The following is a 26,251-nucleotide window of genomic DNA, read 5'->3' on the forward strand; positions in this document are numbered from 1 at the left end:
TTGAGTTCATTGCTGCTAAACCATACAATCCCAAGTTCAAACCCACGGACAGCGACTCGTTTAACAGACACAACTCCAAAATCAAGCAATTCTTGCCTGAAGAAAAGCCGGCTGAAATTGGACCCAGCGTTCCATATGGCGCACAAAATGTTGACACGAAATACTTCAATGTTATGGATGAAAGAAGAACAACGTAATAATATGAAACAATTGAATGTATTTGGTCTTTAGCCGTGTCCATATTTTAGCACAATATGTTTTTACTTCTAACGAAACACCATTATTACTGCATATTTCGACTTTTCCTTTAAAGACACGTGTATATTTCAGCGTATTTGAATTCCCTTTGAAGCTAGGTGTATATTTCAGCATTTTTACAAGCTTTTATTTAACTCACTTCCTCGTCAATCTGTATGTCTTTCTAGATAGAAACGCCCGAGCGAAATTTCGGACACTTCTAGCTCACTCACAAATTTGTTTCAACGTTGGCACGTGGGTCCAGACAATGCAACATGACATTAAATTTGACTTAATTTGTTGCCTGATTAATTTTTTATGAGTCGTTTTAAAATTGTGTCAAAATTAGTAGGCTGTCTCATCAAACTATTCCGCACTTAAAGACACGCGTCATTACGTTCAATAGGTGCGCAAGGGTTTTTAGCCATGTAACTCTACTGTAAATAAAACATGTAAAGTACTGAAAATGTTTTTCATAAAAACGTTTTAATAACAAGCTTTTATGTACTAATGCACTTAAATGGAAAAAATAAATTATACACTAATATTTAAATAACTATAAAGAAAAGCGTGGGTCTCTTCCTAAATATTAGTAAAGGTTTCCAATATATACTAATGTAAAGTGACCCACGCTTTTCTCTATAGTAATTTAAATAGTAGTGTATAATTTATTTTCTCCTTTTTAGTGCATTATTACATAACAGCTTGTTATTAAAACGTTTTTTATGAAAAAAATTGTACAAGCTTTTATTTAACTCACTGTCTCTTTCGTTCTGTCGTCAGTCTGTCGTCAGTCTGTCTAGATCGAAACGCCCGAGCGAAATTTCGGACACTTCTAACTGACAGATGTGTTTTAACGTTTACACGTGGTCCAGACATGAAGACAATGCAATATGACATTAAATTTGACTTAATTTGTTGACTGATTAAGTTTTATGAATTAATAAAAATTGTGTCCAAAGGTATATAATAGATAAAAAAGTGCCCCACTCGTTTCTTTATAGTAATTTAAATAGTAGTGTATAATTTATAGTGCATTATTACATAAAAGCTTGTTATCAAAACGTTTTTTATGAATTTTTTTAGACGCTCCTGTTAAAGACACGCTAACAATAAAAACAATGTTTACATTCCCTTTAAAGTCACGCATGTATTTCAGCTTAGTTTGACATTCAATTTAAAAACATTCCCTTAAAAAAAGCCTATGTTAAAGCATATTCTGACATTCTTTCTATAGCAACAAGTATGTTTTATCATGTTTTGAAATTCCCTCCATATATTGTACTCGCGATCTTTAATACTACATATTTAAATAGCTTCCTCATGATTAATGCTTTTGTCTGTCAGTGGCGTATCGTCCGTCATGGGTCGAAACTTCAGAGCGAAATTTCGACCACTTCAAACGGATAAATTTCTTTTGAACTTGACACTTGGTCAAAGTTCCGATGACAATGCAATGTGTAATCTTACTTGTTCCTTTGGTGCGCCATTGTTATTTGTCGTGTTGTTTTATTGTATAAACATTTTGAACCATGCTTTTATTTATAGTTATTTAAATAAATGTCCATTATTATATATGTATAAACAATCATTTCATTTTTACTTTTAGTGCACTATTATATTAAAAATGCTATTAAAACGCTTTTATTATACTAATTTTTAACTTTTTTTGCGAATTTTGATAATTGGTTGAATACATGTCGTGTGATTGGGTTCATACATCCGATGTTCTTTACTTATTGTGGGAGTTTCATAGACATCTGGCTGCATAGATAAGACAGTTAACAAAGATGTTACACAAAGCAGATAAAGCTAGCATACGGATGTTGTACATACTTCCTTCTCATGAGATTTTGTGATTTAGATTTCCTTGATTTAGATTGAAACTTGGATTGGGCTGAGCAGCTAAGTAACTAATAGTTTAGCTAACAGTATTTTTTTCTTTGTTGAGATTTGTGAATGTGCATTAGATTCTTTTTTTGCTATTTTTTTTCAGTTTATTATAATTGCTTTGAACAGTGTTATATTGATTACTTTATATTATCATATAATGTTTTAAATAGCACCCCTGTTAGTCTATTAATACAAAGTATACTTTGAATACAGCAAAGAAAAAGTGTGACTGCATGTTACAAACTATTAGACAAATAATTGTTTGACATTGCAGGACTTGTAGCAAAGTGACAATATCATCCATCCAAGACAGTAATATGTCTCTGTTAAGCTCAAACTACTCCGAAGAGTTTATAAATAGTTACCTCAAGGAACTAAACATAGAAACAATAAACATCATGATACCAGCCATTGTGTTTCTGGTAGGGATTGCCGTTCTTGGTGCTGTGGGGAATTCTCTGGTGCTGATCTTGTACTGGAGGAAACGGACGTCGAGACCGAATAGGATTTTTATCCTGACATTGTCCAGTTTCGATTTGCTGACCAACGTTTTTGTCGTGCCAGGTTAGTTAGTTACAGGGTGATGTGTCAGGGTTTAGATCCCGGGGGTTGGGATCTAGATGGGTGTAGTTATTCAATTAGGATTGTCTGACCAACTTTTTTTTGTTGTATCAGGTAAGTAACTAGGAGATTTTTCTACTGTTTTTGATGGACCCTTGGTTTTTTCATGGAGAATGAGTCGAGTAGTTTAGAATGGTGGAAGATATAGTGAGATTGAAGATTTTTTTAACGGCCAGTGTTGTTTTTGTATCATGCAGTTAACTTAGGCAATGAACGTAAATAGTTACATTTGCATATTAGGTAAAAATTAACCGGGAGTGATCTCCCCTAAACTTTCTCGAATATTCTACTATAACACTACGGGGGATGGCAACTCGGGATATAGACTTCTAGACATAATTTTTAATCCATTTTAAATACTCAAACTTTTTAAAATAGAATATAATCTCGAAGAAAAAAGAATTGCACATCAAGTGAACGCTAAATAAAGATGTGCATAATAGTGCGCAATATTATTAGTACTTTATAAATTTACATGCGTTTTTTGAGAAATCGGAAATAGCGTAAATAGGTACTTCCGGTCAACGGAAATTACTCAAAATTAGACATAAGGTAGAGAATTAGATCTTTTACTTACATATCAAATTTCATTTATCTATCTCAAATAGTACTCAAGTTATAGGCTTTTGAAAAATTCAAAGTAGAAAAAGTACCACTTCCGGTTATCGGAAATCGCTCAAAAGTTGATACGGATCTACGATTTTGATAAAATACTTATATATGAAATTTCAGCAATCTAGCTGTAACGGTACTCAAGTAATCGTGTTTACACACACACAGACAGACAGACACACAGACAGACACACAGACATACGGACAAGATTGCAAAATTATGTTTTTCCGTATCAGTTAGATGTAAAACGTCGAGATTTGTAAAAATCTCGATTTTTTTTGCACGATTACAAGACTTTCTCTATACTTCGTATATACGAGAAAGTAAAAAAGTAAAGTTTCCCTTTCAAACCTGACGGTCTATGGGGCAAGTGTAGTAGAGTTCACTTGTTTCTGTGACATCAGCATATGAAGAGATAGTGTGGTCAGCACTATGCCTCAGCCGCCTTTACTTTCCCTAACGTGAGTTAGGTACCCATCTGAGTTGGGTGGACGCAGGGACGGTCTACTGTCTTGAACTCGGATTCGAACTCGAGACTTACGGTTAGTAGTTCAGCTCTCTACCGCTAGACCACTCCGTCCCACATATTTGCATATTAGGATTTAAACCAATCGATTAGACATGATACTCTTAGTAGCAAAACAAGTTTTTTAAAAATACCTATATCACTAAAGCATCGACCAGGAGCAGTTACTCAAGAAAAATCATGATAAAACCAACTAATACAATTAGTTTAATATAAATAACAATTGCTTATTCTGTCGTCCGATTCAGAAATTGATTTAGGCCTTATGTCTTTTTCTCGTGCATACAGAGGACATCTACGATATGTTTGACTACTGGACGTTCAACAGACCCGCTCTCTGTAGGGCCAGACATTACCTGTACACCTGCAATACCATCGCCTCGTCACTGGCACTGCTGGCCATATGTGTGACCAGGTAAGTAACATTTGACCCCAGTCAACCTGATATAAATTAGACGGTCCTAGGTGCTTTGACAACAGGTGCTTTGACCATAGGGGATTTGACCATAGGGGTTTTGACCACAACGGTGCTTTGACCACAGAGGGGGGCTAACCATTATATATAGATTTTAAAATAAAAATTTTTAAATGGTGTTTGATTTAAATTTATGACACAATTAATACGATGTTATACATGTTTCCTGAGAGTACGTAAATAGAAATTAACATGTATTACAAAAAAGTCAAGAACTTTATTTTAGTCTCCACATAAAGGCTGGTGCTAGGCCTCATATAAATGGAACACAAATAATGCGACATATAACACGTTGTACAAATACATAATGTAGATGTACTTGAAAATACATAGCATATATAAAGGATAAAAAATGATACAACACTTGTATTTACACATGATGATTTAACATGTTATTACATTTTGTCGCAATTTAAAATATAATTTTGCAACTGTTAAAATAAATCCTTGCCATACATAGACAGCTTTGGACAAACCACCTGAGATCAAAGACCCTCTGCTGAGAAAACATCTGTGGTCAAACCCCCTATGGTCAAACCCCCTATGATCAAACCCCCTATGGTCAAAGCACCGCTATGGCCAAAGCCCCACTGTGGTCAAACCCCTTATGGTCAAAGCTCCGCTGTGGTCAAACCCCCTATGGTCAAAGCCCCTATGGTCAAAGTCCCGCTGTGGTCAAACCCCCTATGGTCAAACCCCCTATGGTCAAAGCACCTGTGGTCAAAGGTTCGCGCACCATTTAGACAATCATAGTACATATACATACAAATTGGTTAGTTTAGTACATCAATACATACAAGTTAAATTATGTGCTTTCATATACTTTACAAATGTATTGAAAAGCTAGTTTAGAAATTTAACATGAAATAAAACATACATTTTATTTATAGAACTAAGAACAGTAGATTTCGTCAGAATTAACAATTAAAATACAAATATTGTTGTTTACTGAAAATATACTTTTCTTCATATAGAATATTTTTTATAATTCACTTTTATTATTTAGACTTTGTACCGTAGCTGTTCCTGTATCTAGCCAAGTATTGCGTCATAATACAGATAATGCGTTAGCATACTTCTGCAAAAATTTAGGTCTGAATTTAAAACTGACCACTTTTCCTCGAGAAAAAAAATCATCCGGCTGTTATTAAAGCTGATATAGTATAGTAATTTGATGTCCTATTAGCATTATCAGGATCATAGGTATAGTACAATCTAGCCAAAGTTTCACCTGGTTTAAAATACAAAACATTGTTAGTGGTGTAGACCTGTTGAACAACACAATGTGTTCTAAACGGATCAAACACTTTAAATGTAATTAGCCCACGCTGGTTTAGTTATTGGATCAGTAGCCAATTCACGAGGAACAGCATTGACAGAAAACTTAATTTCCTGATCAGCATTAGCAGTCACACCGACTTCAGCAGCAACGAATCGAATGTTAACAACTTGATTTAAAACGATTCTTCGACGACGAAAACTACGTTTACCAAACCTTCTTCTAACATACGGTCTCCTCCTTCCAACATATCTACGTCTACTTCTCAATGGCGTCAAACGCCTAACTTGTCTCCTTCATGATCATGGCTCCTGTTTCTCCTTTATCTATATTGTTGATAAAAACTAACCATGCATTGTAACGTTGATTGTTGGTGGCCGAAATCTAACTCAATGTAGTATGTGAAGCTATACTTAATGGTGTTAGAGGAAATCCCCTCTTATATAACACTTAAGAACGAAGACGAAGAATAGAGTTCTGTTTTTAGGCGGGTCCGTATTTAATCACATGATGTTTTAACTTTTTTTATATCCCACTTTCTTTTCTTATTGTTACAGTTTCGGAGGAAATATGGCTACATAGATTAGACTTAACAAATACGCCACACATAGCAGATAAAGATGTTATGCGGATGTCGCACGCACTTGCTATCCTTCTCACCGGAAATCCTTCCGATGAGGTTTTGCGTTCATTTTATTTTATTTGAAACTTGGACCCGGCTGAACAACTAAGTAGCTAGTGGATAAACTATTAGTAGTTTTCTTTTTTCTTTAATAGGATTTGTGTATGCGAAATTAATATCTTTGTTTCGCGACCTAGTTTAGTTTACATTAAATTGCTTTAAACCGTGTTATATGATTATAGACTGTTTTGATAGAGCAACTTTATTACTTTATTCATGAAAAGTATACTTTGAATTCAGCAAAGAAAAAGACTGGCCTCTATAAACTATTAGGCATATAACTATTTGAAACTGCAGGATTTATGTTTTTTTTCTTTATTTGGAATTTTCGTATGTGTAATTCGATTCTTTATTTAATAACTTTGTCCAATTTACTTTAAATTGCTTTGAACAGTGCTATATTGATTAGCAGTAGATTATCAAAGACTGTTTTATAGAGGAACTATGTTACTTTTTTCATAAAAAGTATACTTTGAATGAAGCAAAGAAAAGACTTGCCGTTATAAAGTTTTAGACATTGCAGGACTTGTAGCAAAATGACAACATCATCCAACGAAGACAGCAGTAATATGTCTCTGTTAAGCTCAAACTACACGGAAGAGTTTATAAATAGTTACCTCAAGGAACTAGATCTAAGAACGATAAGCATCATGATACCAGCCATTGTGTTTATGGTAGGGATTGCCGTTCTTGGCGCTGTGGGGAATTCTCTGGTGCTGATCTTGTACTGGAGGAAAAGGACGTCGAGTCCGAATAGGATTTTTATCCTGACATTGTCCAGTTTCGATTTGCTGACCAACGTTTTCGTCGTGCCAGGTTAGTTAATTAGGGGTGTGTTGGGTGGGTGGGAGTAACATCCCGGAGGTAGAGCTCTAGGTGGGGGAGGGGTATTTATCCAGTTTCGATTTGCTGACCAACGTTTTGTGTTGTACCAGGTAAGTCACATGGAAGGTGGGGGCAAGAAGTGAGATAACAGGTTGAAATAGTTCGGGATAGAGGTCTTAATCCATATATGATTTACTAACCAGCGATTCTTTTTCTGAGGGAGAGAGAGAGAGATAGAGACGGGGGGAAGGGAGGGGTTGAGAAGTAGGGGTGTTCTGGTGTCAGTGAATCAAGTAGAGATGTCTAGGTGAGGGTTTTCGTCCAGTAATCATTTACTTGACAATATTTTAGTTTTACTAGGTTAGGCTGTGTAGTTGTGATGTAAGTATACATGGGATACATTTTTCTAATATCATTGAGGGACAATTATTTCTTCATGTAGGGTGAGTGGACTTGGGGGGGGGGGGGAATTGAAGAGTGAACTACCTTGCAGAATTTATTTAACGACCAGGGTTTTTTATAATACAGTTCGTTCAGTCAAAGGTCAGATATTGAAATCATTAAGACATGATATTCGAGGTGATATTTGCACGTTTTTCAAACTACCGCCATTACAATAATATTGAACAGGGGCAGCCACTCCAGCAAACAATGTAATAAATAGCTATTAGTATATTTTGTTAATTGTTAAAATAGTTGCTTATTTTGTTGTAATAGAAATTGTTTTTTTTCGTCGTGGGTACAGAAGACATCTACGATATGTTTGACTACTGGACATTCAACAGACCCGATCTCTGTAGGGCCAGACATTACCTGTACACCTGCAATACCATAGCCTCGTCCCTGGCACTACTGGCCATATGTGTGACCAGGTAAGTAACATTTTACCCCAGTCAAACTGACATACGTGTACATATTCATAGTACATATATAATCATTTAGATTAGTTAAGTACTAAGACGCATACCAGTTAAATTATAGGCTTTCAAACTCTAAACACACGAATTAAAAAAACTGATTAGAAATATAGCATGAAAAAAACATACATTTAAAGGACAGAGTCATTGCTAGAATGTACAATTAAAATACAAACAATTATAATTTGTTTTTATTTGAGATAGATTTTTAAAATTTAAATTATAAAAATTTTCCCGATCTTTTTTTTTTATTAATTAGACCCGTTACCTTACCTTCTGTGTTTTGAAAACTTTAATCATTGTCTTTCTTCAGGTATAGAAAAATATGCAGACCTTTTGGAAGACAAGTAACGGTAACTCATGCCGTAGTGGCGTGTATCGTCCTCACATTTCTGTCCCTTTTATTCTCCGTTCCCACTGCAATCATGAACGGCGTCAAAACATCGAAGACACCACACGAAGGTATCTATGGTTACCAGTGCGGCTACCAAGACGTATACTTAAAAACAAAATGGCCGATGATCAACGCTGCATTTTTTATTCTGCTGTTTATTTTAGTCTGCACTCCTCTAGTTGTCCTGTACATCCTTATAGGTGTAAAAGCCAGGCACCATAAGAGTTTCAGGATCAGTTCCGTGGCGTCTAGAAGCTACTCAATGACCAGTTCTAGTGAAGTCAGGGAAACCGTATCAAAATTAACGGAGGAAGTAAACAATGAAAGTGTGTGCGCAGAGGACGCTAAGGCCGAAATCTCCGTTGCAACGAGCAGCTTGGATACGTACAAGACTACGGACGTACACGATGAAGTATTTACTTATACACGACCTAAACAAGACGAGACTACCATGTCAAGTGATAAGTACGCAGAAAATTCGTCTTTCAGAATCCAGTCGGCTCCGAATAAAAAAAATAATAAAGAACAAAATTCATATAGAATGCGAAAGAAAAGTTCAATTTTAAACAGAGGTCGCAGTGAATCGCAAGTCTCTACCATAAGTGTGAGAAAGAGCAACCGCACAACGGTGATGCTAGCTTCGATAACCATAGTCTTTATCTTGAGTTTCCTCCCCTTTCTGGCCGTATTGTTCTACAAGTTTGCCGCCCCTGAAAGTTTCAATCGTCTCAGTCCTGAGGTCGAGTCACTGTGTCACTTGTTGCTGAGGTCATACCTGCTCAACACGGCGGCCAATCCGGTCATCTACAACCTGTGTGACGTCAACTTCCGGAGGGAATGTTTCAAACTGCTCAAGTTCTGGTAGCTCATTGCTAGCAGCAAGGATAACCATATCGTGTTTGTCGACAGCTGGGTGTTAATACAATTTAATAACCTGTGGTTTAGGGATCATCCATAAACAACGTAGCTTTTTCTGTTTTAAAAAATATATTTACTAAGCTGTCTCAACATTTAAGTGTATTAACCAATTATGCAGATCTACTTTGTTTAGAAGACACACGCAAGAACGGTTAAAATTCAGTCTCTAGCATTACTTTTATAAAATGCAAATCTTTATAGTCACAGTTTCTAACACCCCCCTCCATCCTCTTTCCAAATAGTCGAAAATTATAATAAAAGTATGCGACAACCTCCCATTGGCGTCTAACTTCGTTTATGGATGACCAGTAAGACAAAAATTGAAAACGATTTGAAGCATGTGGCTAGAAACATTGTTGTTTGTTGATAACTTAGTACGAAAGAGTTTTATAACTTGTGTCTCAAATCAACTATAAATACGTTCTGATATATGTTTTTACCGTGAGCTATTTTCAAGCACGATGGTTAGGTGGTTACCCTGTAAAAAGTCTATTTTTTTAAACTTCTTTATAAATAGCTTTTCTATATGTCAGCATGAATTATAAAATACTTTTTTTATTACTCTTTCACCTTTTTATATCATTCTAAAAAGCATAAAGGGATTAAGCTAGACTTAAGTTAGAAATAAACTTAATACAAAATATAGTTTGATCAACCTAAACCATGTAAACTTTCATTTATGCTAAATTACTAAAGCGCCTTTGATACGGCTTTAAGTAAAAACAAGTTTTTAATATATTCAAATTGTATATTTTTTAATTATAATTTATTTTAATAAATCTTCCTGATCTATAACATTTGGTTTGGTTTTTGTTTGTTTGTTTATTACTTAAATAGAAAATGAATAAATCAACCAGTGTCCGCCCCCTTCTAAGTTTTCAAGAGCCTCTGAAATTTTGAAGTTACCATAAGTGAGATCTTTAAACTTCCCAAACGCCACAGGCGTGACACGTAGGTTTTATTCTTTAAACTTCCTGGTGAGAGGACGCTAAAAACTTGAAAAGTCCCGCGTTGAACTAGGGGCAGACAAATCTTGTTAGCTGCGGACAGTAGCCCATCTTGGATTGAAAATCAAACAACACATGTCATGAAGATTGTTCTTAGGTGGACATACGCTAAGAAATCAAATTTAGAGAGAACACAAACGTGCTTAATATCGTATATCATGTTGTAGCTTACAGCTTATACAATTGGAAGAAATCCCATTCAGTTGTACAATTCTGAATAAAGTATACGAAGAAGACGAACGTTGATTATGTTACAAGTACTTTTTCTACGAAAGTTTCAAGTACAGTCTATTTTGACGATGTCACAATTCTAATCTGACATCTAGGGACAGCGCTAAAAAATTTAGAGAAAAAAGTATCTGATTCGTCGTACAGATAACATATAGGGTAAACAAAATAGTGTGCTACACAGAGATAGCATAAGAGCTATTTCCGTCAACCCCCCGCCCTTTTCAACCATTTTAAAATCATCTCTCGCCGTCTCTCTCTCTCTCTCTCTCTCTCTCTGTATATATATATATATATATATATATATATATATATATATATATATATATATATATATATATATATATATATATATATATATATAGCTATGTATGTGTGTCTGTTTGTTTGTTTGTTTGTTTGTCTGTCTGTCTTTTAAGAATTACTACACCTCTCATCACATCGCGGTGAAACGTTGGGAAGTTGTTTAGAATATTTCTGGGGAGGTTTCGCAGGGTTGGCGCCCCGGTTAGTCGCGATTTGCTTTTTATCTATATACTGTATATGAAAATAAAATTTGATTGCGGTTTGACACTGTTCATCCGATTGCCATGAAACTTTGGGGAGTTGATTAGAACACTGCAGGGAAGGGTTCTGAAAAAAAAAATCTTTTTCAATTTCGCAAGGGCGGCGCCACGGTAGGGTACGATTTTTCTCTATGTATGGTATATAAAAAATAAAGGTCGAACGCGGTCTGACACCAGAGCGGCCATGTTACATTAATTCCGCGATTGCACGACACGAAGCGCCCCGGGCTCCCCTGCGAGCACTATGGCACCTACGTTCATTTAAAAAAAAAGGCTATACACTAAAGACATGATGGGCAACAATAATCGCTGACTTTATCCAACCAGGCTCGTCACCCGGTGCACCTGCAGGGTTTGATTTGACGCCTTAGGCTTTCCCGTTGTAGTCTAGCTCTATACCGCTTGGCCACGCCATCCTATATACTTTAAAGACGTGGTGATATTGGGGTCGACATGGTCGGGTCGGTTGAGCTCATTGCTAATAAACCATACAGTCCTAAGTTCAAACCAACGGACAGGGACTCGTTTAACAGACACAACTTCCAAATCCAGCATTTCTTGTCTTGGAGTGTGTTTTTTCTTGAATAGACAAAGGCTATAGAAGCGAATTCAGAAAGAAAAACACAACAAGCTGAAATCAGAGCCAAGATTGTATATGGCCTATAACATGTTGACACTTAATACTTTATTGTTTTGGAAAAAAGAAGAATAACGTAATACTATAAAACACTAAAATGTATTTTTTTAACATATATGTCAGAAAATTATTACATTCGGTCTTTAGCCTTTCCATATTTTAGCACATTATGTTCTTTTTACTTTCTCGTATATATGAAGTATAGAGAAAGTCTTGTTTTCGTGCAAAAAAAAATCGAGATTTTTGCAAATCTCGACGTTTTACACCTCACTGATACGAAAAACATAATTTTGCAATTTTGTCCGTATGTCTGTGTGTATGTCTGTTTGTCTGTAAACACGATAACTTGAGTATTTTATCAAAATCGTAGATCCGTATCAAGTTTTGAGCGTTTTCTAACAACCGGAAGTGGTACATTTTTACTTTGAATTTTTCAAAATCCTATAACTTGAGTAATATTTCAGATAGATAAATAAAATTTCACTCTTAAGTAAAAGATCTAATTCTCTACCATCTTTTAAATTTTGTGTAATTTCCGTTGACCGGAAGTACTAATTTACGCTATTTCCGATTTCTCAAAAGAAGTAATGTAAATTTATAAAGTACTAGTAATATTCCACACTATTATGCACATTTTATTTGGCGTTCACTGGTGTTTAATTATTTTTTCTACGAGATTTTATTCTATTTTAAAAAGTTTAAGTATTTAAAATGGATTAAAATCCATGTCTATATCTCGAGTTCCCATCCCGTTGTTTTTTATACAGGAATATTCGAGAAAGTTTAGGGGAGATCACTCCCGGTTTATTTCTCATTGCACACAACTTTTACAGCATATTTTCACATTTTCTTTTTAAAGACATATGTTTATTTCAACATATCTGGCATTCCCTTTTAAAGCCAGGTGTTTATTTCAGCATATTTTAACACTTCTTTAAAAGACACGTATATATTTTAGCATATTTTGACATTCCATTTCAAGACACGCCTATATTACATCATCGTTTGACATTCACTTTAAAAATATTTGCAAAATATTTTGACATTCTTTCTCTCAGCAAGCAAGTTTTTTTTTTATCATATTCTTTAAAATTCCCTGCATATACTATACTCGTTATCTTTGATACTACATATCATTTTTAAAGGCTATTTTTAAACTGCTTCCGCGTGTTTAATGCTATGTTTGTCGTGTTTTATACGTAATGGGTCGAATTTAGCGAGCAAAATTTCGACCACTTCAAACGGACAATTTTTTTTCAAACTTGGTACGTGGGTCAAGATCTGATGACACTGCAATTGACTTAATTGGGCGCTTAATTAAGTATATTTTCCTCGCTATTCTAAACACATTGTTTGTGTTCCTTTAAGGCAGGGGTCTCCAAGCTACGGCCCGCAGGGCCTTTTCATCCAAACCGTGGAGTTTTTTTTTTTGTCCACGAAAACAAAATTTTTTGCTGGAGGTGGTTGAGGAGATTTGTCCAGAAAAGTCAAAACAATATGAAAATGTAGCTTTAGGTGCAGATACCATTGCCCGCCGTGCTGCTGACATTGGTGAAAACATTGTGACTTAAATAGCGACAGATGCAAGCAAGTTTCGCCATTTTTCAATTGCAATGGATGAATCGCTGGACAGCTGTTCCACCTCTCAACTGCTTATGTTCATTTGAGGTGGGTATGAAGACATGAACATTACACAAGAGCTGGCTTCCTTACATAGTATATAAGGCACTGTTACCGGAGATGATATATTCAATTAGTTAAAAAAAACATTTGCTGATTATTAATTGGCCTAGACTAACGTCAGTTACCTGACTGTTAATAGAGGAGAGATACAGACATAGAATCGCACGATTTACCATATTACAATATAAGGAAAGAAATATAGGCTGTACACCTATCTAAAGGGCTTCAGATCCAAACTTGTCTCGACGAACTTTCATGCATTGCAACATCTACATGGCTGAAACAACAGCTGGGTTTCCCACGTCATTTGCATGCGAGAGAATCAAATACCTCCAGCCGCAGTTTCAGCAGCGGTTTTCTGAATAAATTGTTTTCAGATAAAGGTTTTTAGATGAAGTCCAGCTGGGGGTCATTGAGTTGCAAGAAAATGACCACCTAAGGGACAAGTTAAAAGAATGACCGGTTGATTTTTACAATGTTTTACCCATGAAAGACTTTCCTAATGTCAACAATTTTGCATCAAGGTAACTTTCAATTTTCGGAACAACATACCTGTGTGAACAAACATTTTCAAGAATGAAAAATTTGAAGAACAATTTGACAACAAACTTGGACCTCGAGTGTGTTGCCGCCCCTGAACTGCTATTTTACAGTAAATGCGGCCCTCGGGCTGAAAAGTTTTGAGACCCCTGCTTTTAGGAGCAATTGATTTATTCGTGATGTTCTATTATATAAAAATTTTAAAAGTATTAAAAAACGTTTTAGTAAAAAGCTTTTATTTATAGTTATTTAGATAAACGTGCATTAACATAAAGATTTTCTACATTTTAGTGCATTATTATATTAAAACTTGTAATTACAACTTTAAAAAAAAGAATTCTCGCACCATTTGACAAACGCATGTCGTTTTAGTCTATTTATACATCCCAAGTTCGTATCCTACTGTGATAATTTCAGAAAAAATATGGCTGGATAGATTAGACAGTGAAACCAAGACGTCACTTAAAGCAGAATAAGCTAGCATACGGATGTCGCACGCACTTGCTGTTACTCTCACCGGAAATCCTTCTAATGAGGTTTCGCATTTATGTTATCCTATTTGAAACTTGAAGCCGGATGAACAACTAAGTAGCTAGTGTTTAAGCTAATAGCAGTTTTCTATTTAGCGGGATTTGTGTATGCGAAATTAATATCTTTGTTTCGTGACTTAGTTTAGTTTACATTAAGTTGCTTTAAACCGTGTTATATTGATTAGCGTTAGATTTACATAGACTGTTTTGATAGAGTAACTGTTACTTTATTCATGAAAAGTAAACTTTGAATTCAGAAAAATAATATATTGGCTGTTATAAACAAATTACTATGTGAAATTGCAGGATTTACGTTTTTTCTTTGATTGGATGTGTGTATGTTCAATTTCTTTGTTTAATAACTTTGTCCTATAACATTGCAGGAATTGTAGCAAAATGACAACATCATCCATCCAAGACAGCGGTAATATGTCTCTGCTGAGCTCAAACTACTCCGAAGAGTTTATAAATAGTTACCTCAAGGAACTAGATCTAAGAACGATAAACATCATGATACCAGCCATTGTGTTTCTGATAGGGATTGCCGTTCTTGGCGCTGTGGGGAATTCTCTGGTGCTGTTCTTGTACTGGAGGAAACGGACGTCGAGTCCGAATAGGATTTTTATCCTGACATTGTCCAGTTTTGATTTGCTGACCAACGTTTTTGTTGTGCCAGGTTAGTTAATTAGGGGTGTGTTTGGTGTGGGGGAGGGGGGGGTAACATCCCGGGGGTAGGCCTTTAAGTTTGGGAATGGGTAATTTATCAAGTTTCGATTTGCTGACCAACGTTTTTGTTGTGTCATGTTAGTTAATTAGGCGTGTGATGGGTGGGGAGGGGTAACATCCCGGGGGTAGGGCTCTGGTGGGGGAGGGGTATTTTATCAAGTTTCGATTTCCTGACCAACGATTTTGTTGTGCGAGGTTAGTTAGTCAGGGGTGTGATGGGTGGTGGATAACATCTCGGGGTAGGGCACTAGGTGTGGGGAGGAAGGTGGTGGTATTTATAAAGTTTCGATTTGCTGACCAACGTTTTTGTACTGCCGTATTAGTTAATTAGGGGTGTATTGGGTGGGGGATTATATCCCGGGGGTAGGGCTCTAGGTGGTGGTATACATTCAGTTTTGATATGCTGACAAAATATTGTTTTGTTGTGCCATGTTAGTTAATTAGAGGTGCGTTGGGTGGGAGATAATATCTCGGGGGTAGGGCAGAAGGTGTGTGTGTGGGGGGGGGGGGGGGTCATTTAATTTCGATTTGCTGACCAACGTTTTCGTTGTGCAAATTAAGTCACTGAGAGAAGGTGGGGGTGGGGGTAAGATGTGCGGCATGTTTATATTTGGAAGTTTGAGTCAAAGTTTGATTAACTGACTATTGGCTACGTCGTTTTACATGTTACTGACATGGAGGTGAGGGATACAATAGGGGGTTTTGTAGGGGTGGGAGGGGGGGGGGGCGTGAGATGAACATAGTTCTATGTGACGGTTTAGCTCTAGTTTTGATTTAGTGACCAATATTCTGTTGATAGTTTTATGCGGTGTTTGACGGGTGCAATTATAATGCGATACATGTCTCTAGGATTATTGGAGACCGTTGTTTTCCATGTAGGATTTTATGCAGTAGCGGGAATGAAAGGAGAATCAGTTTGCATATTTTGTTTAACAACCCGTGTTTTTTTAATTCAGTCGATGTACGTTAATATTTACATGTTCGTATTAGGTAATGAAACATGATACTCTTGGTAAAAATAAAGTTCCATTTTCAACCCTGACGGTCTATAAGGCAAGTAAATTAGAGATCACTTGATTCTGTGACCTCGGCATATAAAAAGAAAGTGTGATCAGCACTATGCCCCAGTGGTCTTTACTTTCCCTATCATCAGAGTTGGGTAGACTTAAGGACCGCCTTCTGACTTGAACCCGGATTTGAACTCTAGACTTACGTGTTAGCAGTCTCTCTCTCTCTACACTAGACCACTGTCCCGATACTCTTGGTAGCAAAACGAAAATTTTAGAATGCCGTCATAACAATAGTATTGACCAAGGGCGGCTATTCAAGCATCAACATGATTAAATTAGCAACTATTACAATTAGCCAAATATATAAATAATAATTTGTTGTGTCGTAAGTTTAAGAAACCGGTTTATGTCTTTTGTATCGTCTGCACAGAGGACATCTACGATATGTTTGACTACTGGACATTCAACAGACCCGCTCTCTGTAAGGTCAGACATTACCTGTACACCTGCAATACCATCGCCTCGGCCCTGGCACTGCTGGCCATATGTGTTACTAGGTAAGTCGAATTTGACCAAAGTCCTACTGGCATACGTTTACGCAATTATTTTACATACCACGTATATATTAATTAATTTTCTGCAGAAATAATACCGGTTGAATTATGTGCGTTCGTATTTTGTACACAAGTATTAAAAAACTAGCTTATAAATTTACCACGAAATAAAATATAACTTACATATAATTTATAGAACAGTAGTCTTTGTCAGAATGAACTATTTAAATATAAACAATTATAATTTTTTTTTTAAATTCGAAATAGATTTTTCTTTCAATACTAAATTATTGTCCCGATCATTTTTTTATTAATTAGACCAACTATCTTACCTTCTGTGTTTTAAAAACAGTTTTTAATCATTGTCTTTCAGGTATAGAAAAATATGCAGACCTTTTGGGATACAAGTAACGGTAACTCATGCCAAAATTGCATGTTTAGTTCTGACAGTTCTGTCTCTTTTATTCTCCGTCCCCTCAGCTATCATGAACGGCGTCAAAACAGTGAAGACGTACAAAGACGGTATCTATGGTTACCAGTGCGGCTACCAAGACGCTTACTTAAAAACAAAATGGCCGATGGTCAACGCTGCGTTTTTTATTCTACTGTTTATTTTAGTCTGCATCCCTCTAGTTGTCCTGTACATCCTTATAGGTGTCAAAGCCAGGCACCATAAGAGTCTCAGGATTAGTTCCGTAGCGTCCAGAAGCTACTCAAGGACCAGTTCTAGTGAAGTCATGGAAAACGTATCAAAATTAACGGAGGAAGTAACCAATGAAAGTGTGTGCGCAGAGGACGCTAAGACCGATACCTCTGTTGCAACGAGCAGCTTGGATACGTGCAAGTGTACGGACGTAGACGATGAAGTATTTACTTATACACGACCTAAACAAGACGAGACTACCAATTCCAATGATAAGTACGCACCAAATTCTTCTTACAGAATCCAGTCGGCACCGAATAAAAAAATTAATAAAGGACAAAATTCATATAGAATGCGAAAGAAAAGTTCAATTTTCAAGAGAGGTCGCAGTCAATCCCAAGACTCTACCATTAGTGTGAGAAAGAGCAACCGCACAACGGTGATGCTAGCTTCAATAACCATGGTCTTTATCTTGAGTTTTCTCCCCTTTCTGGCCGTGTTGTTCTACAAGTTTGCCGCCCCTGAGAGTTTCAATCGTCTCAGTCCTGAGGTCGAGTCACTGTGTCACTTGTTGCTGAGGTCATACCTGCTCAACACGGCAGCAAATCCGGTTATCTACAACCTGTGTGACGTCAACTTCCGGAGGGAATGTTTTAAACTGCTCAAGTTTTGGTAACTCATTGCTTGCAGCAAAGTTAACCACGTCGTGTTTGTCGACAGCTGGGTGTTAATACAATTTAATAACCTATGGTTTAGGGATCATCCATAAACAACGTAGTCTTTTCTGTTTTAAAAATATATTTACTAACCTGTGTCGACAGTTATCATTCACATAAACTTTGTTTAGAAGAAACGACAAAGAACGGTTGAAATTTAGTTTCTAGAATTACTTAATGAAATGCATAGTTTTATAGTCACATTTTTAACCCCTTTTTTTCCAAATTATCGTATGTGATATAAAAAAGTTTGTGACAACCTCCCATCGGCGTCTAACTTCGTTTATGAATGTCTGGTTAGAAAAAAATTGAAAAAAAAAACACTTTGAAGCCTATGGTTATAAACATACTGTTGTTTGTTGATAACTTAGTACGAAAAGTTTTATAACCTGTGTTTCAAATGAACTATGAAAATATTCTAATATTTTTTTTTACCCTGAGCTAGTTTCAAACACGATGATTAGGTGGTTACCCTGTTAAATAGTCTAAATATTTATGTTTTTTTTTCAAACTGCTTTATAAATACATTTTCCCTTTTGCAATATGCATTATAAAATAAAGCACAAAGGGATTAAGCTAGACTAAAGTTAGAAATAAATTTATTAATAGTAAACCTAGAATTTGAAGTTACTTCTTTTGATATTTTAAATATATTAAAATTAACTTATAAAACATATTTTTTTTATTATTCTTTCTTCTGTTAGCAGTATTGTTATAGTAAAAAGAATTAGTCAACGTTCATAAAAAAAAAACCAACCTCAAAGCATGAAAAATTTTCTTAAAATTCCAGACCATTTCAAGTTTCTTAAGTAGATGTAGTTACTTCTTACCTATAATTAAAAATACCCTCACGCGTTTGACATTAAAACGCATAGTAATACAACACATTTGTTCGAGACACAGAAATATTTTTCTAGTATTCAATGCACCTAAACAGTGTAAAGTTTTATTTTTGCTAAATTACTAAACCACTTTAGATGCGGCTTTAATTGAAAAAGTGTTTTAAATATTTTTTTATTGTACATTATAATTGTAATTTTAATTTATTGCTATTAAACCTTCTTGATCTATAATATTTGTCTTTTGTTTTTTCATGGAATGTTGGGTCATTTATTATTTAAATTGAAAATGAAAAATAAAACCATTGTCGGTCCCATTTTAAGTTTACAGGTTCACCCTGAAGTTCCCCCCCCCCCCCCCTATCCGCTTCTTCCCCGTAATAATGATTATAGGAAAACCTTGTCAAAAGTTAAAAAAAAAGGTTTGCAATACCCCATATTAAATTTTACAGTTTCCAGAAAATATCGCACCCTAAATAAACCTGGAGTGATCTCCCCTAAACTTTCTCGAATATTCTAATATAACACTTCGGGGGATGGCAACTCGAGACATAGACACTATTTTAAATCCATTTTTAATTACTTAAACTTTTTATAATAGAATAGGATCTCGTAAAATAAGTATTGCACAAAAAATGAATGCAAAATAAAAATTTGCATAATAGTGCGGGATATTATTAGTACTTTATAAATTCACATGAATTTTTTTTGAGAAATCGGAAAAAGCGTAAATCACTACTTCCGGTAGACGAAAGTTACTCAAAATTTAAAAGAAGTCAGAGAATTAGAACTTTTACTTACATTTGAAATTTCATTTATCTATCTGAAATAGTACTCGAGTTATTGGCTTTTGAAAAATTCAAAGTAGAAAAAGTACCACTTCCGTCTATCGGAAATCGCTCAAAAGTTGATATGGATCTACGATTTTGATAAAATACTTATATTTGAAATTTCATCAACCTAGCTTTAACGGTACTCAAGTTATCATGATTACACACACACACACACACAGACAGACACACATAGACATACGGACAAGATTGCAAAACTATGTTTTTCCGACTCAGGGAGTCCTAAGACGTCGAGATTTGCAAAAATGTAAGTGCACAGAAAAGTGCGTAATGGCGAGAGATAGCGAGAAAATGTGTTAATAAAATGATAAGAAAAAAGTTTGGAAGCTACCAATAGTGAGAGCTTTAATCTTCCCAGTGACACGTAGGTTTTATTCTTTAAACTTCCTGGTTACGGGACGGTAACTCGAAGAATTTCGCGTTAAAAATATTAAAATAGGGGCAGACAAAGCTCGTTAGCTGCGGATAATAACCCATCGTGGATTGAAAATCAAACAACTGATGTGTTGAAGATTGTTCTTAGGTGGACATACGCTAAATAATAAAATTTAGAAAGAACATAAACGTACTGAATATCGTATAACATGTTGTAGTTTACTACCTATACCAGGGGTCTCCAAACTACGGCCCGCGGGCCGGATGCGGCCCGCGAAGTCCTCTCATCCGGCCCGCGTAGATCCTTTTGTCCAAGAAAAATCGTTAGTTGGTGATGGCTTAGGAACTTTGCCCATAAAAATCAAAGACATGCATGTAAGAAACTGGCCCCCGAACTAAAATTTGATAGTTAATGCTGCCCTCGGACTAAAAAGTTTGGAGACCCCTGGCCTATACAATTGGAATAAATCCCATTTCAGTATTACGATAAGTTTTAATTCTGAATACAGAAGACGAAGAAGACTAATGTTGTTTATGTAACAAGTACTTATTCTACGAAAGTTCCATGTACAGTCTATGTTGACGATGTCACAATTCTAATCTGACATCTAGGGACAGCGCTAAAAATGTAGAGAAAAAGTATCTGATTCGTCTTACAGATAACATATCGGGTAAACAAAATAATGTGCTACACTGAGATAGCATGAAAGATATATCCGTCAACCCCCCGCCCTTTTCAACCCTTTTAGAATCATCTCTCTCTCTCTCTCTCTCTCTCTCTCTCTCTCTCTCTATATATATATATATATATATATATATATATATATATATATATATATATATATATATATATATATATATATATGATGGTATTGTTATTATATATATATATATATATATATATATATATAAATATATATATATATATATATATATATCTATATATATATATATATATATATATATATATATATATATATATATATATATATATATATATATATATATATATATATATATAGATATATAGATATATCTATATATATGTAACTAAGGTTATGGCTGTGTACTATTTTGTCTACAATACATTACTACACCTTTTTTACAATCGCCAATCAACTTAGGTAAGTTGTTGAACAATCTCGAGGGAAGTCATACAAAGAATTAAATATCCGAAAGACTGTGACCAGGAAGTAGTGTACGATGTTTGTAGTGGAGCTTGTGGCGGCTATAACAGCATCGCTCTGTTCGCTGTCTTTCACGCGAGTACTACTACATTCTATTCTCCAAACTGCACCAGGAGATCCACAACTTTCATATCAACCGGTAGGCTCAATGTTCACACATGTAGCGTCTACATTCTTTTTTAACTATACACTGCACTAGAGATAGTTGATTTATAACAAACAATGACTAAAACACTATAAGGATAGTCTACGGTGAACTGGCAGTAGCGTACGGTTGAGCACCACGAGTCTCCCGGCAGTTATTTCAACAAAATGAAATCCAACCTACAGCAGCTCTCGACAAACCTCAACCAGCACCTACCAACACTGCCAACTCCTGCCTACAAAACGCCATTAGCCAGATTATATATATATATATATATATATATATATATATATATATATATATATATATATATATATATATATATATATATATATATATATATATATATATATATAAATATATATATATATATATATATATATATATATATATATATATATATATATATATATATATATATATATATATATATATATATATATATATTATTTATTTATATAAAGCTATGTATGTGTGTGTGTCAGTTTGTTTGTTTGTCTGTCTGTCTTTTATGCATTACTATACCTCTCATCACATCGCCATGAAACTTTGGGAAGTTGTTGAGAATATTTCTAGGGAGGTTTCACAGGGGTGGCTTCCCGGCAAATCGCGATTTTTTTTTCACTTTATTTTTTAATGTACACTTTTACTAAAATGTATGAAGTAACCCACGTTTTTATTTATAATTGTTTAAATAAACGTGCATTATCATATAATTATAACAATAACTGATTTTCCACTTTTTAGTGCATTATTATCATAAAACTTGTTATTACATCTTTTTAAACATTAATATTCGCGCACTTCGACATTGGGTAAAACGGATGTTGTTTTAGTCTATACATCATACGTTCGTATCTTACTGTGATAGTTTCAGAGCAAACATGACTGGATGGATTAGACGGTGAAATGAAGACCTCACGGATGTCACACACACTTGCTGTCTCTCTTACCGGAAATCCTTCCGATGAGGTTTTGCGTTTGTCATTTTATTAGAAACTTGAAGCTTGCTGAACAATTAAGTAGCTAGTGGTTTAGTTAATAGTAGTTTTCCTTTGCTTGGATTTGTGCACGCGAAATTAATTGTTTTGTTTGATAACTTAGTTTAGTTTACATTACATTTTTTTTAATCCGTGTTATAATGATTAGTGGTTGATTATCGTAGACTGTTTTGATAGTGTATGCCTACTTTGATTTCAGCACAGAAAGAGACTGACCGTTATAAACTATTTGACATATAACTATTTTAAATTTTCTTTGATTGGATGTGTGTATGTGCTATTTCTTAGATTAATACCTTTGTACAGTAACATTGCAGGACTTGTAGCAAAATGACAACATCATCCATCAAAGACAGCGGTAATATGTCTCTGCTTAGCTCTAACTACTCCGAAGAGTTTATAAATAGTTACCTCAAGAAACTAGATCTAGGAACGATAAGCATCATGATACCAGCCATTGTGTTTATGGTAGGGATTGCCGTTCTTGGCGCTGTGGGGAATTCTCTGGTGCTGATCTTGTACTGGAGGAAGCGAACGTCGAGTCCGAATAGGATTTTTATCCTGACATTGTCCAGTTTCGATTTGCTGACCAACGTTTTTGTCGTGCCAGGTTAGTTAATTAGGAGTGTGTTGCGTTGGGTATAATATCCCGGGGGTAGGGATCAAGGTGGGGGCATTTATCCAGTTTCGATTTTCTGACTACCGTTTTTGTTGTGCAAGTTATGTCACTGGGAGAAGGTGGGGGGTGGGGGCAATTTTATATTTGGAAGTTTTAGTTCAAGTTTGATTAACTGACTAGTGGTTTATACGTCGTTTTAGATGTTACTGACAGGTAGGTATGGGGGGGGGGGGCAATTTTATATTTGGAAGATTTGTTTCAAGTTTGATTAACTGACTAGTGTTTTATACGTCGTTTTAGATGTTACTGATAGATAGGTGGGAGGTATAATAAGGGTGTGATGTAGGAGTGGGGGGTGCCTGAGGGTAACATTGTTCTATGCGACGGTGTAGCTCTAATTTTGATTTATTGACAAATATTCTTTTGATAATTTAATGCTGTGTTTGCTGGTTGCAATAATAATGTAATACATGTTTCTAGTATATTTGGAGACCTCTGTTTTCCATGTAGGATTTTCTGCAGTTGAGGTAATGATGGGAGGGTCAGTGCATGTTTTATTTAACAACCAGAGTTTTTACTTCAGTCGATTTACGTTAATAGTTACATGTGCATATTAGGTAATGAGACATACTACTCTTAGTAAAAGTAAAGTTCTATTTTCAAACCTGACGGTCTATAGGGCAAGTAAAGTAGAGTTCACTTGTTTCTGTGAAACAAGGCATATAAAGAGATAGTGTCGTCAGCACTTTGCCCCATCGGCCTTTACTTTCCCTAACATCAGAGTTGGGTAGACTTAAGGACCGCCTTCTGACTTGAACCCAGATTTGAACTCTAGACTTACGTGTTAGCAGTCTCTCTCTCTCTCTCTCTACACTAGACCACTCTGTCCGGATAGTCTAGATAGCAAAACGAAAATTTTTAAACGACGTCATCACAATAGTATTGACCAAGAGCAGCTATTCAAGCAACACCATGATAAAATGAGCAACTTTTACAATTAGTTAAATATATACATAATAGATTGTTGTGTCATTCGTTGAATTAAGAAACGTGTGTATGTCTTTTGTATCGTCTGCACAGAGGACATCTACGACATGTTTGACTACTGGACATTCAACAGACCCGCTCTCTGTAGGGCAAGACATTACCTGTACACCTGCAATACCATAGCCTCGGCCCTGGCACTACTGGCCATATGTGTGACCAGGTAACTCACATTGGACCCACGTCAACCTTACATACATGTACACGATCATAGTACATACACCTACATATGAAATATTTTTGTGCAGAAATAAATACCGGTTAAATTATGAAGGTTCATATTTTATACATACGTATTAAAAACAAGCTTATAAATTTACCATGAAATAAAATATAGTTTGAAATTATAGAACAGTAGTCTTTGTCAGAATGAACAATGTAAATATAAACGTTATTTCTAAAAATTCGAAATAGATTTTTTCTTCAGATACTAAATTATTTTCCCGATCATTTGTTTTTATTAATTAGACCCTGTACCTTATCTTCTGAATTTTAAAAACAGTTTTTAAATAATTGTCTTTCAGGTATAGAAAAATATGCCAACCTTTTGGAAGACAAGTAACAGTAACTAATGCCAAAGTGGCGTGTATCGTTCTCGCAGTTCTGTCCCTTTTATTCTCCGTCCCCACAGCTATCATGAACGGCGTCAAAACAGTGAAGACGTCCAAAGACGGTATCTATGGTTTCCAGTGCGGCTACCAAGACGCTTACTTAAAAACAAAATGGCCAATGGTCAACGCTGCGTTTTTCATTCTGCTGTTTATTTTAGTCTGCTTCCCTTTAGTTGTCCTGTACATCCTTATAGGTGTCAAAGCCAGGCACCATAAGAGTCTCAGGATTAGTTCCGTAGCGTCTAAGAGCTACTCAATGACCAGTTCAAGTGAAGTCAGGGAAAACGTATCGAAATTAACGGAGGAGGTAACCAAAGAAAGTGTGTGCGCACAGGACGCTAAGACCGAAACCTCTAATGCAACGAGCAGCTTGGATACGTGCAAGTGTACGGACCTAAAAGACGAAGTATTTACTAATACACGACCTAAACTAGACGAGACTACCAATTCATGTGATAAGTACGCATCAAATTCTTCTTACAGAATCCATTCGGCACCGAATAAACAAATTAATAAAAGACAAAATTCATATAGAATGCGAAAGAAAAGTTCAATTTTAAAGAGAGGTCGCAGTGAATCCCAAGACTCTACCATTAGTGTGAGAAAAAGCAACCGCACTACGGTGATGCTAGCTTCGATAACCATGGTCTTTATTCTGAGTTTCCTCCCCTTTCTGGCGGTGCTGTTCTACAAGTTTGCCGCCCCTGACAGTTTCAATCGTCTCAGTCCTGTGGCCGAGTCACTGTGTCACTTGTTGCTGAGGTCATACTTGCTCAACACGGCAGCCAATCCGGTCATCTACAACCTGTGTGACGTCAACTTCCGGAGGGAGTGTTTTAAACTGCTCAAGTTCTGGTAGCTCATTGCTTGAAGCAAGGATAACCAGTCCATATAGTGTTTGGTCGACATCTGGGTGTTAAAACATTTGAATAATCTGTGGTTTAGGGATCATCCATAACAACGTAGCTTTTTCTGTTTTAAAAATATATTTACTAACCTGTGTCTACAGTTACGTATATTAACAAATTATCATTTTTATTGACATAAACTTTGTTTAGAATAAACGACAAAACACGGTTCAAATTTAGTTTCTAGAATTACTTTATGAAATGCACTGTTTTATAGTTACATTTTTAACCCCTTTAAATTATCGTATATGATATAAACATTTTGCGACAACCTCCCGTAGGCGTTTAACTTCGTTTATGGAAGTCTGGTTGGAAAAAAAAGAAACAAAAAAAACATCTTTTAAAACCTATGGCTAGAAACATAGTGTTGTTTGTTGATAACTTAGTACGAAAAGTTTTATAACCTGTGTTAATTCTGATATTTTTTTTTACCCTTAGCTACTTTCAAGCA

At 35.5% G+C, this 26,251-nt stretch overlaps 2 protein-coding genes across 2 annotated transcripts; both read left to right on the forward strand.

Moving 5' to 3' along the window:
* Positions 1 to 2,447: 2,447 nt before the first annotated feature.
* Positions 2,448 to 9,579, forward strand: LOC131955200 (cholecystokinin receptor-like). Its single transcript, XM_059319221.1, has 3 exons — positions 2,448 to 2,694; positions 4,179 to 4,305; positions 8,382 to 9,579. The coding sequence occupies exons 1-3, from the start codon at positions 2,448 to 2,450 to the stop codon at positions 9,325 to 9,327; spliced, it is 1,320 nt and encodes a 439-aa protein (XP_059175204.1). The 3' UTR covers positions 9,328 to 9,579.
* Positions 9,580 to 14,557: 4,978 nt separating this feature from the next.
* LOC131955201 (uncharacterized) lies at positions 14,558 to 25,751 on the forward strand. The gene is made up of 4 exons (XM_059319222.1): positions 14,558 to 15,247; positions 16,738 to 16,864; positions 17,235 to 18,176; positions 24,806 to 25,751. Exons 1-4 carry the CDS (start codon positions 14,968 to 14,970, stop codon positions 25,749 to 25,751), a joined length of 2,295 nt encoding a protein of 764 aa, XP_059175205.1. The 5' UTR covers positions 14,558 to 14,967.
* The last annotated feature ends 500 nt before the right edge of the window (positions 25,752 to 26,251 follow it).

Source organism: Physella acuta, unplaced genomic scaffold, assembly GCF_028476545.2.
Source record: "Physella acuta isolate Inbredline_101_S28 unplaced genomic scaffold, ASM2847654v3 ptg001058l, whole genome shotgun sequence".
Classification (NCBI taxonomy): Eukaryota; Metazoa; Mollusca; class Gastropoda; family Physidae; genus Physella; species Physella acuta.